General features: G+C 46.5%; 1 protein-coding gene across 1 annotated transcript in view; it reads right to left on the bottom strand.

Moving 5' to 3' along the window:
• Nucleotides 1–223: 223 nt before the first annotated feature.
• Nucleotides 224–16049, bottom strand: part of WDFY2 (WD repeat and FYVE domain containing 2) — an 81666-nt gene continuing 65840 nt past the window's right edge. Inside the window, exons 6-10 of the mRNA XM_080375099.1 lie at nucleotides 9600–9750; nucleotides 7020–7132; nucleotides 5963–6089; nucleotides 3975–4080; nucleotides 224–539 (exon numbers count right to left, since the gene is read on the bottom strand). Of these exons, the coding sequence (XP_080231225.1) occupies nucleotides 411–539; nucleotides 3975–4080; nucleotides 5963–6089; nucleotides 7020–7132; nucleotides 9600–9750 (626 nt within the window). The 3' untranslated portion in view covers nucleotides 224–410. The remainder of the gene's footprint in view (nucleotides 540–3974; nucleotides 4081–5962; nucleotides 6090–7019; nucleotides 7133–9599; nucleotides 9751–16049) is intronic.

The raw sequence follows: 16049 nt of genomic DNA on the forward strand, positions 1-16049 counted from the left end.
GCCTGAGCAGTTACAGATGTTTACTCAACCTCATGGAAAACAGCTTTGGTTCCAGCAGTCTCCAAAAATCAGCTGAAAATTTCTGTCTACATCACATTCAACTAACAATGAGCAAAATCACACATGGGTAAAGCCATGGAAGGCCCAAAAACAATTTAGTCAGCCCAAGACCTATTAAATGCATTTGCTATAAAAAAAAAAAAGGGGGGGGGGGGGGGGGGGGAGAAAAAGAAAAGGAGGGAAGGAAGGAAGAAAATAGAAGTGTGCTCCTTCTGATCACAAAATCAACCCTTATCAGAGGGGAGCCCACTGTCCCACTCAAGTGGAAGAACAAAGTGCAAGTTCTCACATCTTCAGGGGAAAAAAGGTTACCATGATCTATTACGAGAGAAAAACCTAATTGCATCATGTTAACACACTAAAGAATGCATACAAACCTGCCTGAGGCCTATTTTCTTACTGTCCCACATTTGCTTGAAGTTCCAGAAGAACGGCTGGTCACATTTTTGACAGGAGTCACTATCCAGCCATTCAGGGGTCTGCAACACACAAACACAAAGTGGGAGTGAGCAGCAACCAGAACAGCTTCCAGTGGAGACTAGAGACAGGACAACAAAGATGTATTGTGGTGCAGTAATGTGGCCAACTAAACTCGAGTAAAAAAATCCTCATTTTCACAAGATGCTATTTTGACTGTTCCCTGGGATGTCTTTTTTGGCTCAGCTCTGAGCCTTGAAGGATACGGGAGGACCACTCTCACCCAAATCATGAAGCACAGTTTGATTATAAGGCCATAAACGTAACCCAGGAACAAATAAGCCTCCCCCACCTCTCCAAGTCAGGAATTAAGCATATAAAAAATACTCTGTCCTGTCTGGACAGCATTTACAATCTGCTGTTGCCTCTGGTGAGAGCTGGGGGCAATTAGTACTTCCAATAGCCAAGCTTCTAACGAGGAGGGAAGGGGAAGATATCAGAAATGCTGATGTGGTTGGGTTTTTTTTATTATTTCTTTCTTTCTTTAATACTTTAAGGACCATTCCTGCTGTCAGAGGTTATCTGGGCTACAAATCACACATAACAGGGAGAAACATGAGATTCACCTGAACAAGCCTAAAACTCAGAGCAGCCCTCTTCCCTGCTTTTACACAAAGATGATAGAAGGAAGGTCTTCTATTTCCTAACATGGTATGTAGCTTTGTACTCATGCTGTGGATGAAGTGGGCAAGAAGATTTAAAGAAAAACAAAAACAAACAAACACAACCCAAAACTTTCTCCTGCAACCAGGTTTTGCTGTACAGACTAGCATGGACCAGATGTCCTGTAGGGAAGCAAGTCTTGCCACATCCTGAAAGAGCTCAGAAGATGCCTGAAATGGCAGAATGGCACGTGGAGGGGGCAGTCGATCTCCTCACATACATTTGGCTCCCCAACACTTGTCTTGCACTGAGCTGCTGGGGGACACCCAGTGCACCTTCCCACAATGTTTAGGAAACCATCCTGTGGATATGAGGAAGAATCTTGGTTCTTGACCCATCTCCAGCTGGCTGTCAGTCTGTCTAACCTGGCCTAGCAAGAACAACACTTCTTCCCAGCAGAAGACTTCTGCTTCTTTATCCACCCCACCAGGACAAGAGTTCAGCCCAAAGCCAGTGCTGGCAAGCGGGTCCATCCTGTCCCACAGCGGGGCAGCCCCAGTCAGACCATGGCAGCCCTGCCAGCACTATCTTGACACCACAGTGATCTCCCCCTGTTCTTATCTGACCCATGAGCATTTTGCTATATTTTCTCTCCCTTGTCTTCTTGAGAAGGGAAGTTATAGAGCAGTTTTGGTGGGTACCCATCATTCAGCCAGGGTCAAACCACTACACCCACCCAACTCCACCAGGAGATTAAATAAATACTAAATAATGTTTAATATTTTGTGAAGAGGTGCTATTAGCAAACTACAGTTATCTTATCAGAGCCATTGGCTTCTCACATGCTGCAATTTAAAGTGGCAAGAAACACAGTTAAGATTAAGAAATCAAAATAATACAAAAGCCAAAAATACAATGGCAAAGATAAGGTAAGGCTGATGGAAACTCTCAGCTCCCAGGATAGCTTTGACCCCCAGTAATAAAGCAACTGCCTGCTTCAGCTTCTCCTGCCAGTTATTCTGAAGGTAATTAATTCTGCTGGAGAAAATCCTTGTCTTTTCTACCCACAACAATCTTTCTGTTTAATGCCTACAGATTTACATCTGAGTGTCTAAGTTTTTATCTCATAAGCATCTGAACACTATAGATGAAGACGACATTTTGCTTGTGGCAAGTAACTGCTTTGTAGTCAAATAGAAACACAGCTTCTAGCATCTTTCAGATCTTGTTTTCTTACAGCTTTTTAAAAACAGAGATGAAAATAAAGAATCAAGGGCTAAAATGGCATAATTCACTCTAATGCAACCTCAATCTGACAGCATCAAAGTGAGTACTGAGCACACATCACATGGAGAAAACCCTTCAATACAGGCAAAATACTAAAGCCAAAATCCAGAAGAAAATACTCTAGGACTCCAAACCACAGCTTGGTATTAAAATCTCTAAAGGTTCACATTTTGAAGATGGTTTAGCACCACGAACACCCTATTGCATTACTGATAACATGAACAAGCCCACATAGCCATAGTCAGAGAAAGCAGCGCACCCGTTCACACCTGCTGCTAAGCCCTCCTTTAGCTAATTATATTTCTCTTCCACTTTTTAAACCAGCCTTCTCACAGCACTGCTGCCCATTTTGCAACAAGCCAGTCTTAACTCTTACTGTAGCCCTTCAAAGGCAGCAAATAAAGAGTTTCATTCAGGTTATTTGAGTTGCAGCAAAAAGGAAACATCTGTTGGGAAGGAGGAAGCTGCTCTGCTTTCCTTTCAGTTTTGGAGCTGATGACATAATTGACCATTAGATTAGCAATTAAAAGGGAGCCAACTGGAATGCTAATTCCCATTAAAAAGGCAGCTCAGTTCCTGCCTATGCCTATTTCAGTAGTTCTCTTAAATCCACTTTTCCACTTAGCTTTCCCCCTTGCTCAAGGGAGACACACATGACCCAGGGAGGCCAAAACCCGTAAGAACCAGAAAACCTGGTGAAAGCCCACACTGCCAAAAGCCCTTGCTCAGACCTACCCACTGTGGGGCCTCGGATGCTTTCCTACCTCCTGCAGGAACAGGGCAGAGGCTTGCCGTGACTCACGTTACCAGGATTTGCCATGCTGCCGAGCAGGGCTGATGCCTGACTCACTCAGCAAAGTGCTCGCTCCCCCTCTCTGAGTCAGGTCTCAGAAATTGCCGAGCGGAGGCTGCTCCCACAGCGCCAGAGACCTGGGGTGTGCTTTTGAACCCACTTACATTTGTTGGCTGTGCAGCACAAAAGCCATTAGGAGCATGTGGGTGAAATCTTGCTGTCTGGATCAGCAAAGTCATCATTTACACCACTTCTATGTGGTTACACCAGAGGGAAGCAAGACCAAGTAGCAGGTGAGATTGAAGCCCTAGTTAAATGTCTTTTTAGCAAGAACAGGAAAAAAACCAGGGTTGCAGGTTTCCAGAGGTGACAAAGAGCTTTCTTGTTTTGTTTTCTTAAAAACCCTTAATAATTATCCACCCGTCCATTTACCTCTGTACTGATAATATTTCTCATGATGTACAGAAAAACAAAGCAGAGAATTTCACGATAACCTCCTTAGAAGATGTCTTTCAGAGCAGCAATGTGAAGGGTAAGAGCCATTTAGCAGCCTACTTAATACACATTTTCTGCCAATCTCCCCTGTACCATATTATGAAAGGAGCAGCATAATTGCTGTATAACAACTGGACCATGTCCAAAAAACATTTTTAAAGCCTGGAATGATCTTGTTCAGGTTAAAAGTTACACATTTTGGAAAGCTTCTTCTTCCCAAGACTGTTTCAGATCAAACTGACAATAACCGAGGATCTACCTCCTGCCTCTCGACGTCCATGTTCCAAACGACGATTCCCCCATCCGCACCACAGGAGATGAGCTGCCGAGTGTGGTGAGCATAGGAGAGAGACTGGACTTTATCACTGAAAAAGAAACAAAACAGTTACGAATCAACCATCTATAGCTAGTACACAAGTAAGCGTAGAATATACAATAAGGCAGTACAAAGCCATTTGTTTGGCTATATGTTTCCCTCCTCTCCTCACCGTACACGGCATCCATTGGATGCAGATCAGGCTTTGCTATCCAACTTGGACCAGAACCAAAGTGTTGCTCATCTGGGCAGCATCCACAAAGCCAAAGACCTGTTCTGATAACTGTTTTTGCTGTTCCTGAGATGGGAGGTCCCAGCTGCACCGGGAAATCTAAACAGAGCTGCAGCTCTGGATCTCTCTGAAGGCACATCTGGATGCATAAACGCAGGTCTGGTAAGGTACCTTCTTGTCAGAAAGCCAGTAACAACTTTGTTTTCATAAATCTCTGCAACATCTAGGAATGAAGCACTGAGAAACCACTGAAGATTTTGTTAGCACTAACAAGCATAGAGAGTTGAAAAAACTATATAGGAATCACTAAATTGCTGCTAAGCCTTCTCAAGGTAATGTTGAAGATTTAGGTGCTTCTGCTTCTTCTAAGGAAAAAGCAACATGGGGGAAATTATTCAGTTTAAAGCCCCAAAGCTGGGCTCAGTTCCTCATAAAAGAAAATCAGGCCTCATCCCAAGCTATTTACAACCTGGTAAACAAAGACCATGTAACGCTATTATGGAAAAAACGAAGTTACAAAGTGAGAGTAACTGAGCATACAGAGGCTGGAAACAACCCACAACATTTGATTTTCTTTGCTGCCATCACTGGTCTTGTCTACCTAAAGGGCTTCCACACTAACGCATTTGCTTATGCACATGGCTGCTCCTCCAGACGGGAACACATTTATGGGACAGTTTGGTACCACACAGCCTGCCTTCACAGCACCTGCCTGCCAACACCAGTGGCACCATCAGCTGAAACACTTCATAGTCCCTGTTGTCCTTAGGAGCTGCTCCCACAGCTCCTGTACAGTGCCAGCCAACAGCCATGCTACAGATTAGGATCCAGAGGCTAACTTCATATTAGGAGAACTAATTTCCACAGCAATAAATCTAGCAGTGGTGCATTGGCAAGCACCACTGGGTAGGGTACAAGGGTGATCCGGGAATTTCAGCAAAAGCTCTGCAGTGCTCTGAAATCCAAGCAGCATCCAAATCACTCTGCAGAGCACAGCATCACTCAAAATAAACTTACGAGTATGTAAGAAACTGTTAGACCAAAAACACCATGGAATTTTGCCTCTCCAGACCTGACCCTGGTACACAAGGCTGGGAGGTCACTGCAACTAGAGCCATGCTGATCTCTACTCAAAGCCTAGCACGCACTTAATCTTTTTCAAAGACATTTACTACGGTAAGCAAATTTGAGGTCTGTACATGCAAAGATGAAGTCTCTTTGCATTGAGGGGATGGTGAAGGCCCCTATGGGTGAAGCACGTTAACCCGAAGCTGCGGGTAAAGTGGCATGGAAACAAGTTAGCGCGGAGGAAAAAGGGACCAATTGTCCAAGCCTGATGCGCCCTCTAGGGGAAGAAAAGATCTTGACACCTAAAAGCGAGAGAATTTCCCTGCAGCTGTTCCCACTTGAGGACCCTCCTCTTTGCAACAAAGGTGCAGGCTCTGACATAACACATTCGGCACCACAGATACTGTGCTTTCCTTCACCACCCTTTGCAGACTCTCAAACCAGCCTGTGGGCCCAGTGCTGAAAAACTTACTATAAGCAACTTATTCCTGTTGTATAAGGACCACAGGGAGTCACACATACAAGCTTGAGGCTTTATGAAGACTGTAACCTTTGGGCTGTTTGTTTCCGCATGTGGCTTCTGCCTTTAGCTTTTCTCCCATAAAAACAGGGGGAAGGGCTTTGAACCTACTTATGTCCTTGCAGCTCGATGGCTGTTCCTTTTCTTCCTCCAATATCCCACATTATAATGGAATGATCAGAACTGCCCGAGAATAAAACTCGCTGTATCGGGTCCCAACAGAGAGCAGTGACACCACCTGAAACAGGAGAAGCACACAAAAAGTCATTTCATTACAGGAAGTGGAAGGCAGGATTGTAGCTATATATATACATATATATATAAAGATACAACAAAAAATATGGAGATGCAGTGATTAAAACACAGCACTCCATCCAGCAAAGGCCAGGCAGCCACTGTGCTTGCCAGCTGAAAACTAACAGCCTGGAAAGCCTATTGAAGCGCCACCCTGCTCTTCTGCAAGCAGAAGGCTACGCTGCCACTCACATGGATGAATCCACTGAGCAGTAAAGCATAGTAGAAGGATGGTCACTGTGTGACTACACAGCTTTTCCTCTCCATCATTCCCAGGACATCACAAGAGAGAAGCAAGTGTGGAATACTATGGGCATCTTTATAGTATCCTAGTGAGAGGACTGAACTACCTTGTGCTGCCTTGTGATTGAGCTGTCAGTGGTCAGAGAGGAGGGCTATGAAGAGAAAATGCTGAGAAACGACCATCATTTCTTCTGGTAGATGGCAGGATCACATCCCAGGACTGCTGTTTTTAAAGTGTGATGGGGCACGATTCCCAGCAGTGAAACAAGCAGTTAGCACCTCCAAGATGTGCCTACTCCACTTGGGCAAAAATGCCTACCAGTATGGGTCTTTGTGGAATGTCCTGTTCCCCCCAGAATTACCACTACTTGTTCTAGTCTCATGCTGCTTTAAGTAGCAGCTACTGATGGTGGTGTTTTTCTGCCATAGAAGTTTTCTGATCGGAAGTCTATCACTCTGGTTTTTACCAATAAAGAATAAGCTTCCCCGAGCTGCAGTGACAGTTTAAGGTCTATTTCCCTTTCATGCTATGCATTGACAGAAGCCACCCTAGGGTTTCACAGCAGAGTCAAACCACCGCAACACGGAGCACAGATGAAGAACAAAATTCAGTCTCCTCCTGAGGCCTTACCTGTGTGTCCCTTAAATGTCGTAACAAGGCTGCAGGACTCTTGCTCTAGTTTGAGTATGGTCACTTGCCCAGAGTGATCACCAACAAACACATGCCGAGTTTCCACGTCAAATCTGATGGATAAATGCTGAGGAAAATATATTGCTTACACAAGCTCTGCATTCCTTTCATGACTTGTTAATTTAACACGAGTATACTGCAACCTCGTGAATAGTGCTCCAGGTCTCAAGGAAGTATTCAGAGTGTACTTTTAGGCACCAAGTTCATAGGGTGAGGAAGAAAACACAATTTCTTTTTTGTTATGAAACACCTTTCAAGTAGCCCTTTGCCATAAACAGAGGAGTCATTCCCACAGGCTCTCTAACTTAGGTGCTAGAGTTGGACGGTGTCCACTCTCTCTTCCCCTTCACAAAATTGTATAAAATAACTATTACTAGTTTTCTGCTTGTATTGGATTTGCATGGCAAGGTTGGTTTTGTTTAGTTGGTTGCTGGTGGTGGTGGCTTTTTTTTTTTGGGGGGGGGGGGGGGCTACAGGGGTGGCTTCTGTGAGAAGCTGCTAGAAGCTTCTCCCATGTCCCACAGCGCCAGTGCCAGCCGGCTCCCAGAGGGACCCACCGCTGGCCAAGGCCGAGCCCACCAGCGATGGTGGTAGCACCTCTGGGATAGTGTATTTAGGAAAAGGGGGAAAAACCCCAACAACTTCAGCCAGAGAAGAGCGAGAACGCAGGAGAGGCCCATCCCCGCAGCCGCCACGGCAGCGCAGGAGGGGCAGGGGGCTCCAGGCCCGGAGCAGAGGTTCCCCCCAGCCCGCGGTGAAGCCCACGCTGAGGCAGGCTGTCCCCCTCAGCCCGGGGAGGCCCACGGAGGAGCAGATCCCCACCGGCAGCCCCTGGAGGCCCCACGCCGGAGCAGGTGGGTGCCCGAGGGAGGCTGTGACCCGTGGGCAGCCCACGCCGGAGCAGCTCCTGGCAGGGCCTGTGGCCCCGCGGGGAGAGGAGCCCGGGCTGGGGCAGGTTTGCTGGCGGGGCTGGGGACCCCGGGGGGACCCGGGCTGGAGCCGGCTGTGCCTGAAGGACGGCACCCGTGGGGGGACCCGGCTGGGGCAGGGGAGGGCTGTGAGGAGCCGCCCCTGAGGGGAAGGAGCGGCAGAGACAAAGCATGATGAACCGATGGCAGCCCCCATTCCCCATCCCTCTGTGCTGCTGCAGGGGAGGAGGCAGAGAAAATTGGGAGTAAAGTTAAGCTGGGGAAGAAGAGAGGGGTGGGGGGAAGGTGTTTTTTTAAATTTGGTTTTATTTTTCATTATCCTACTCCGATTTGTTTACGAATACAAAAGGGTTTTTATGTCGTATTTGGGGAAGTGTCAGCTACATCAGGTGCATCACACATCATATTCTAAACTGAATAAAATCTTGACCCATTCAACCATGTGCTGGAACCACCTAACTGGACAGGTTCTGGAGCTCTTCAATTTAATTCCAGATTCAGAGTCCATAGTGGATATTTAAGGAGCAATTGCTTAGCACTGATTTTATGCATACAGGACACGGGGGGGGGGGGGGGGGGGGGGGGGGGGGGGGGAGGGGAATAAAAATCCATGTTCCTGGTTCTGCCAAGTTTTTTTTCAATATTTGTCAATGATTCTCCTTCCCCCTGCCCTCCACCAGCATGATCTGATGACCCAAATTAAAGCATCCTCCAAAAGTCTGAATTACTCAAAACAGTCCATTCTCTAGAGAGATTTAGGAAATACAGGACAAATTCCTGATCACACTTTCAAAACTATTTATTATTTAATTAAAAATTAAGTTCAGTCTCTATGCCATTTAGATTGGCTGAATGACCAGATGATATAAAACAAGTCCATACTCAGACAGTCATTTTAAGTCATCTTACTTCCCATGAACTAGAAAAACACACATCATCTATACCACATACCTTACGGGGCACTAAAAAGTCTGTTTATGCTAATCCCTGGTTTCAAACTAAGAGCTCATATTTTTACACTTCCCTTTTAATTTGCAATAAAGCTGAATTAATTTTTATTTTATTGTCAGGCAGCTGGGGCAGCTCTGGGTGAATAAGCCACTTGAGTGCCATTTTTTGAATCATTTACTCTTTAGTTAACCCAAATTCCCAATACGTAGTGGGCAGTTTCAGACTGAAGGACATGTGCTCATTATTTTATATTAAAGCTTTTTAATTTTTACCATGCATGCACACAAGCACACTGACCTGATCACTGACCTACTTTGCTACCATCAATTCTTAGAAGAAAGCATGTGCTGTGTGCTTAAATGAAGGCCCTGTCCATATTTATTACAATAGCAGGCCACAATAGATTGCAGATCGGCCATTGTTTTGCTGGAAATGCTTAGACCTAAATATGTCACCGTGCATTAAGGAGCCAGAGCAAGGAGAACAGACATTTTTTTAAATTGGCTTTAAATAATTTTCTCTCACAAAGCACTGAACCTATACGGGGCACAAAATTTGGAGGACAACTAGAAAAAGAAACTAAAAGGGCTATTTGAGTGCCAGAGATAAGAAATAAAACAGAGAGCTCAGCAAAGGATACTGCAGGCCACAGGCACCTGCGCTGGTGCGGTACCCTCCCAGCCGCTGGCCGCTCTCCGAACAGTGCCACGTGAAGTGTTTGTCTTGTCCGGTGCTTAACACCCACTCCATCTCCAGGACAAACAGAATCATCATGACTCTGCTTTGATGAGCTGAAAATTAAGCAGACATATAATCACATTGTAGAGAAGGACACGGGGGCAGAAGACTACTGCAAGTACCAACTGCACCCAACTCCTCCACTCCCTATTCACCTGCTCCCCTGTCCTTACAGAAGAGGCTGGTGTTTAATAATCCTATCGACACAAGCTACCAAGCAAGCTCGTAAGGTCCCCGTTCAGCATTTGTGCAAGAAAGGGTAGAAATAAAACTTGATTTCTTCTGTGCCTACTGCAGTCATTTATGTTCTACAGTAGCACAAGTCTTCCTTCCATCCCTGTATCATCACCAACAAAGCTGCCATTGTGGAAAGGACTCTGGGCTCTACTTCAACCCCTTCTGAGCTGGTTTTATGACAGCAGTACAGACGCCTACGCTGCCACTCCTCCCACTGTGAGGTCTGGTGGATCTGGGCTGTAGATTGTGGCATGCCAGCAGAACGATGAGTTACAGCACAGGCACAATGCTGCACCAAAGGGAAACTTTAGCATTGCGTGCAAACCAGCTAAAAAGAAAACTGGAATAAACCAAAATAAAATAAAAATAAACCTGAAAAATATCACAGCTGGGCAAGATGAATAAAACAGTAGAAGGAATAAATTTCTACTGCTACCTAAAAGCCATCAAAAGCTTTTCATTAAAACAAGGGAACCCAGGCTTGTACAGATGTTTTTTGTATGAATGACCGGTGGGTTTGGTTGTAATCAAGCCAATTTTTTAATAAAACAAGTGGCTGGAAAGCCACGCAGAATTATTCCCAGCCATAACTTAGTAGCAAATGCCATACTCCTCAATCTACAGGCCTACTGGTTTATTACTGTTCTGAGACATGGCAACATGTGTTGCACAAAGCAGGCTGCTTGTATTTGTTTGTGTAAAAGCTGACACACTGGAAAGATTAAACATCTCTGGAAGCTTAAAAATCAGCCCGAGATCTCTGTTTGAAATGCAGAGATTCCTCAGAACAGCATGGGAGGATTGCTGCCTGCCCTGTACAAGCACACAGCCCAGATGAGAGCTGTATTCAAACCCTATATGGGGGAGCTAGTTGTAGCAAAGAATAGGAGGCTTGCACGAGCCGACATCTGCCCCTGACCCACACTGCTTTTTAGACCCAGATTCCTCAAGGAGAAAAGTCAACAGGTGCTTTGACACAAGTTGCCATAACTGTGACACACAGCTAGACCATTTTATAGTGTCAGATATGAACTGTGTCCAGATGCTTTCACCCTTGCCCATAGAAAAGCTCAGATTTTGGTGCTTTTTTCCACACACTTTTTAACTCCACATTTGTAATGAAGGCAGAAGGATGGGGACCACCCAGGAGTCACTTGAGCTCTTTTAATCAGATCCTCTCTCTCCTTCACCCTTTGGATTTCTCCAGGAAGAAATTCAGTGACCCGGTGGGTGACTAATGCTTGTCTTTACCTACCGCTTGGTCTCATCGGGAGCACCTGCACTAGCTGGAGGAGTGGTGCACTGCAGAAAGGGCCACAACAGGACACCTGCTGCTACAAGCACCTGATGGGCTCGTATACATGTCCCAGGGGCTTGTGTGCACCAGCAGCGCTGTAGAGAGACCCATGCACTTCCACAGGATGTGCAAAGCTGGCTGAGATCAGGCTGTTCAAGGGGCCTGCCCTGGAACGTTTTCTTAGCACGTGGCAACTACTACTGCTAGTGCCAGCTTCCTGTGTTTTGAACTGGCTCTGGGGATAACCGGCACCACCGGACTCTCCTGTCTCCTCCTAAACCTCCCAAAAGGCAGGGCTTGTACCTTTTGCCAGAAGTACTGCCTGTGGATGGTGAAGCAGCTCTCTCTGGCAGGTAAGGAGTAGGCTTTGGAGAAATATGTACGTGCCAAGAGGTGGAAGGAGTGTACGTGATAGCTTTGCTTATCCTCCCTCCCCAAAAAGAACTTTCAATTCAGCACTCTGCTATCCGCCTGCAAGTGCTGCGCATATTAGCTGGTGCCCCCCCCCCACACGCTGATGGCAGAAATATCTGAACAAAGTGAAAGGGCACAGTGGAGGTCATCTAAGTAAGGGAAGAAAGAGAGGACAAATGTAAATAAAAAGTCCTTGTCATTTAAAGGGAATTTGACCCATGTAAGGATTAAAGAAGCAAAATGTCAGAAGATTGGAAGTTGATAGGGGAACAAGGAATAGGTCTGGGCCCTAGGATTGACACAGGTTCAGGGCTGTGAAACAGCAAACAAAAAACCAGCTCCTTCATCCATGGAGGGTTTGATCACCATTTGTGTGCAAAAAAACTACTGGAACAAATGCTTCCAAAGCTGCTCAGTGCAACAGCAGTGACATGGAGAAGGGAGGATGAAGGGTGAATGTGGTCACAGTACAGAAAAAGCCACAACAAGCAAAGCTGTGCAAGCCACCATGAGAAGAAAGCCCATGTGCAGGGGAAGATTATGCTGTACAGAGGGTAGAGAAGCAGCAGACAGGAGAAGTGAGCAGGTCCACCTGCAGCTGGATGGTGGGAGGGAGCAGGGGGGCTGCACTCCTGCTATGAGAAAGCAGCAGCAAGCACTGTGCAAAGAGCAAGTTGGAGAGAGAATAGAAGGGCTGTGCCTAGAGAAAAGAAGCTGCAGCCAGGAGGTGCATGCTGAGATGTCAGCAGCCAGAGCGCAGGGGAAAGGAGGCTAGGTCTGAAAAGCACAGCCAGTGCGTGGCTACGCACAGTGCAGGGCAAGAAGCTGTGATGGGTGAAAGGGAGGGTTACAACAGTGAAAAGCAGCAGCAAACACTAAGAGAGGTAGAAGCTAGCAGTAAGAAAGAAAAACTTAGCATGTGCAAGAAAAGCACAAGAGAAGAGGCTGTGCATATGGGAAAGCAGAAGTAAGGGTACTGTGTGAGCTGACCTGAAAGCAAGGAGGCAGGGGGACACCCTCAAAATGGGCAACCTGCAGAAAGCATAGGGCAGAAGCCGGTCTACAAATCCTGCTTGGTAGAAAAAGCACATGTTAAATAGTTGTTGTTTTTTTTTTTAAATAAAATTAAAAAAGCAGGAAGTGTTACATCATCCAGAGGGGGCGTGGACTGGAAATGTGGCCCCTGGCAAGAAGGTGCAGTTGCAAGGAGCTGGGTGGAAAAGGCTGCGCACAGTGGGAAGCGGCAACAGCTATACGGCAGGACCAGCTTGTGAGCGGCTTGAGGTGGCTGGCAGGGGCTAGAAGCTGAGGCTGCTGAGGGAAGGGGAGGGTTTCTTCAGCACCTGTAGTCTTGCAGGAATGTGAGAGGAGCTGCCCGGGGAAAGAAGTTGCTGTGAGCGGAGGTTGCCCGTGCCTGCAGCTGGTGCTATAGCTGAAGAAGAGGGGATGATGACAGTTATGCAAGACTGACACAGAATGGAGTTTAATCTCCCAGAGCGTCCCAAACAGCACTGTTCAAATGCTTGCACTACTCCTCCTCACGCAAGGGAGGCCAATGCCCCATGACCCACTGACTCCTCACTAACACTGTGTCACATCCCCAATCTTGATGTTTTGACCCCTTTCAAGAAACAGGAGATTTCAGAACTCCAGACACAGTGTCGCAGCAAAACCTGCACGGAGCATGTCCAGCCACATGTGCTGGTGGTACTGGGCCACCGTACAACACTGGATCTGGCCACAGACTCCTGCCAAGACCATGTGCATAGGCTGTGCTTTGCTGTCACTCTCTGTTACTAGCAGATTTCACAGACATATCCATGGCTTTTCAAGACAAAATTAATGTTCTTTAATAGCTACAGCAGCTTCAGCTACTTATAATAATACCTTGTGGGAGATTATCGATAGCCCACCAGTCACTGGGCAAGATGCTACTTTTAACAGCACTCTTGAACATTTGCAAAGCTAGCACACACAAAACCAGCCAGCACAGCTAAGCTAAAGCCCCCTTGTAGGCTAAATAAAATTATTTACTCCCCTAAAATATTTTTTAAAAGAGGCCTTACTTGAAAACTTTAAACAAAACCAACAGGTTTTAGAAGTGAGGTTTTTAACAAATGAACCACTAGAAGGCCACCATACCCAACAAAACTACGTGTTCCTTTTAAATTATGTTTTTCCCTGCCCCAGCACTTTGCCAGGATGCTTATGGCAATCCCTATACCTCAATACAGCTATATGAGAAAGGCGATGGGATTGTCCACAGTAGTCCTCCTGGACCAGGTGAAGAAGGTTCATCTATTTGATCATGACATGCCTACCCAAAGGACTATGTGGCCCTCCAAGCATATTCTCCAAGAGAGTTCGGTGGACATGGGGCTCTCTCCTCCTTGCCCTGTCCCAGCAGCACTGCTGGACTCTGGCCCCAGTAAGCCCAGATCCAGTGTCCTGGATGGAGGCAACTGTAGCAAGAGTAGCATGGAAGTGCCTACCACTGCGTGATCCGATGGATCCACGGGAACTCATGACTGACAACAGCTCCCAGAGATCTGACTTTCACAGCATTTCCCCAGCACCCCAGACCTCCAGTACAGGTCCAGCTGTGCTGTGCTCCCCCACCAACATGTGGTATGAAGAGCAGAGAATCAGAGAGCATGTCTCTAGGGATGGGCTGACAGGAGGCACTGTGCTGCAGAGCAGCAGGCAGCTTCAGGTCATCAGCGTACTGCAAACAGTGGGGAACCTCTGCTTTGTTTTCCTCCCTTGCAGGGTCAAAAACCTGCCAGCTCAACTGCCCCTCGGGACTTTGGGTGACACTTTCCAGTGGAGCTGAGGCAACCCAAGATTGTTCCTGGGTTGCTGTAACTTACTCTGTGCCATGTCATTTCTGGTCCAGACAGAGCAGCGGCCCAGAGGGGTTTCTGTAGTCAGCATGTGTAGCACTGCTGGTAAGCTGGGCAGAGCATGTCTTCATGCAGAAGCTCTCCTCCATCCCTGTGTCCTGCCTAGCTGCATTATGGCAGCTGTTGACCACTGTTCCAGGGAAAGTTTCCTACTGAATTTGTCCCTCCCGTTGCAGTGAATTGAAACCCATCTTTCCCCCTGTCTGGTTGCCATCTCCATTTGCAGCACTAACAGCAGTCTGCTTTCCTAGCCAGCAGCAGGGGGAGAAAAAATAAAAGATAAAACAGCATCTCCAACAACATCGGAGGGCATATTTTTCCAAAACCAAACTTTTGCCCCCATGACTGGCAATGTGTAGAACACCAGCCCTAATGCTTCTTTAACCCTTGCACAGAGGGGATTACTATACAGACACCCACACCTACATGATTTTTTTTTCCACTCCCCAAACTAGGTCACTTGCACACTGCCACTATTTTTTTAAGCTAGGGGAATAGAGTTTTTATCAGCTTAAACAAGGAAAAGACCAAACATCAAACCCCAGAAGCAAGAGAGGAAAATGTGAGGGACACAGCAGCAGCGAGTGTCGCTCACACTGGCTTAAGTGTCTGAAAGCAGACACCGTCTGCTACCAGCGAACACTGTGGTTTGGACTAGAACTGAAATTATGCCTATTCTGGGCACAAGTATTGCTTCTCTTGCCCTAAAATAAGTCCACAGCTTTCAGATAAAATCTTCCAACACGTCTAAGAATCCTGGCACAAAGTGATCCGAACTGATCAAAAACCTTCCCACACTGAGACAGGCAGTCTTAGGAAGGTGACTCCAGCTGGGACTCTGGTCAGTTCTACCACCTCTCTACTGGTGTTAATGGATTCTTATTAGAGTCTTCTATTGTCCAATGTTTGGGGGATGCCACCTGGACTCCTGGGATTCATGCACAAGACAACCTGTGGAGGTTCTCCATGGCATCTTCCTATCCAAGGGCCCCCTCCAAAGCTCTGCAATAGCAGCACATCTGGTAGGCTGCAGCAGACGGCCATGAGAACAGCCTTTATTTTCATTCATTTTTTCTAATTTATGAGGGGTGCTCCCCAAGCCTTGGGTGGGCTGCCACAGTCAACTTCCTATTCTGCCATACTGCCAAGATGTATGTTCCCTCCTTCCAAAATTTTCAGCTTTTTCCCGGAAGAGCTCAGCAAGAAAGATGGTCTCATGCACACATTGTTCTGCATACAAAGAAGAAAAGACTTCAGCTCACCCTTCCTGGGCTGCAAGTAGCCTGCAAGATTGAATCCAAGCATGCAAATGGATGAGCTAATAAGAGAGGGGCTACAGAACAGTCAGTAGGACTTACCAGTGCAACAACCCTTAAAAATGAAACCTAGGTGCGTCAAACTTTAGGGATTGTGGAGCAATCACAAATTCGGATAACAAAGACTTGTACAGTCAGACTGCAGAACTCTTATTTAAGATTCACATACACATTTTATCATCATT

The sequence above is a fragment of the Falco punctatus genome (genome assembly GCF_963210335.1).
Source record: "Falco punctatus genome assembly, chromosome: 2".
Lineage (NCBI taxonomy): Eukaryota > Metazoa > Chordata > Aves > Falconiformes > Falconidae > Falco > Falco punctatus.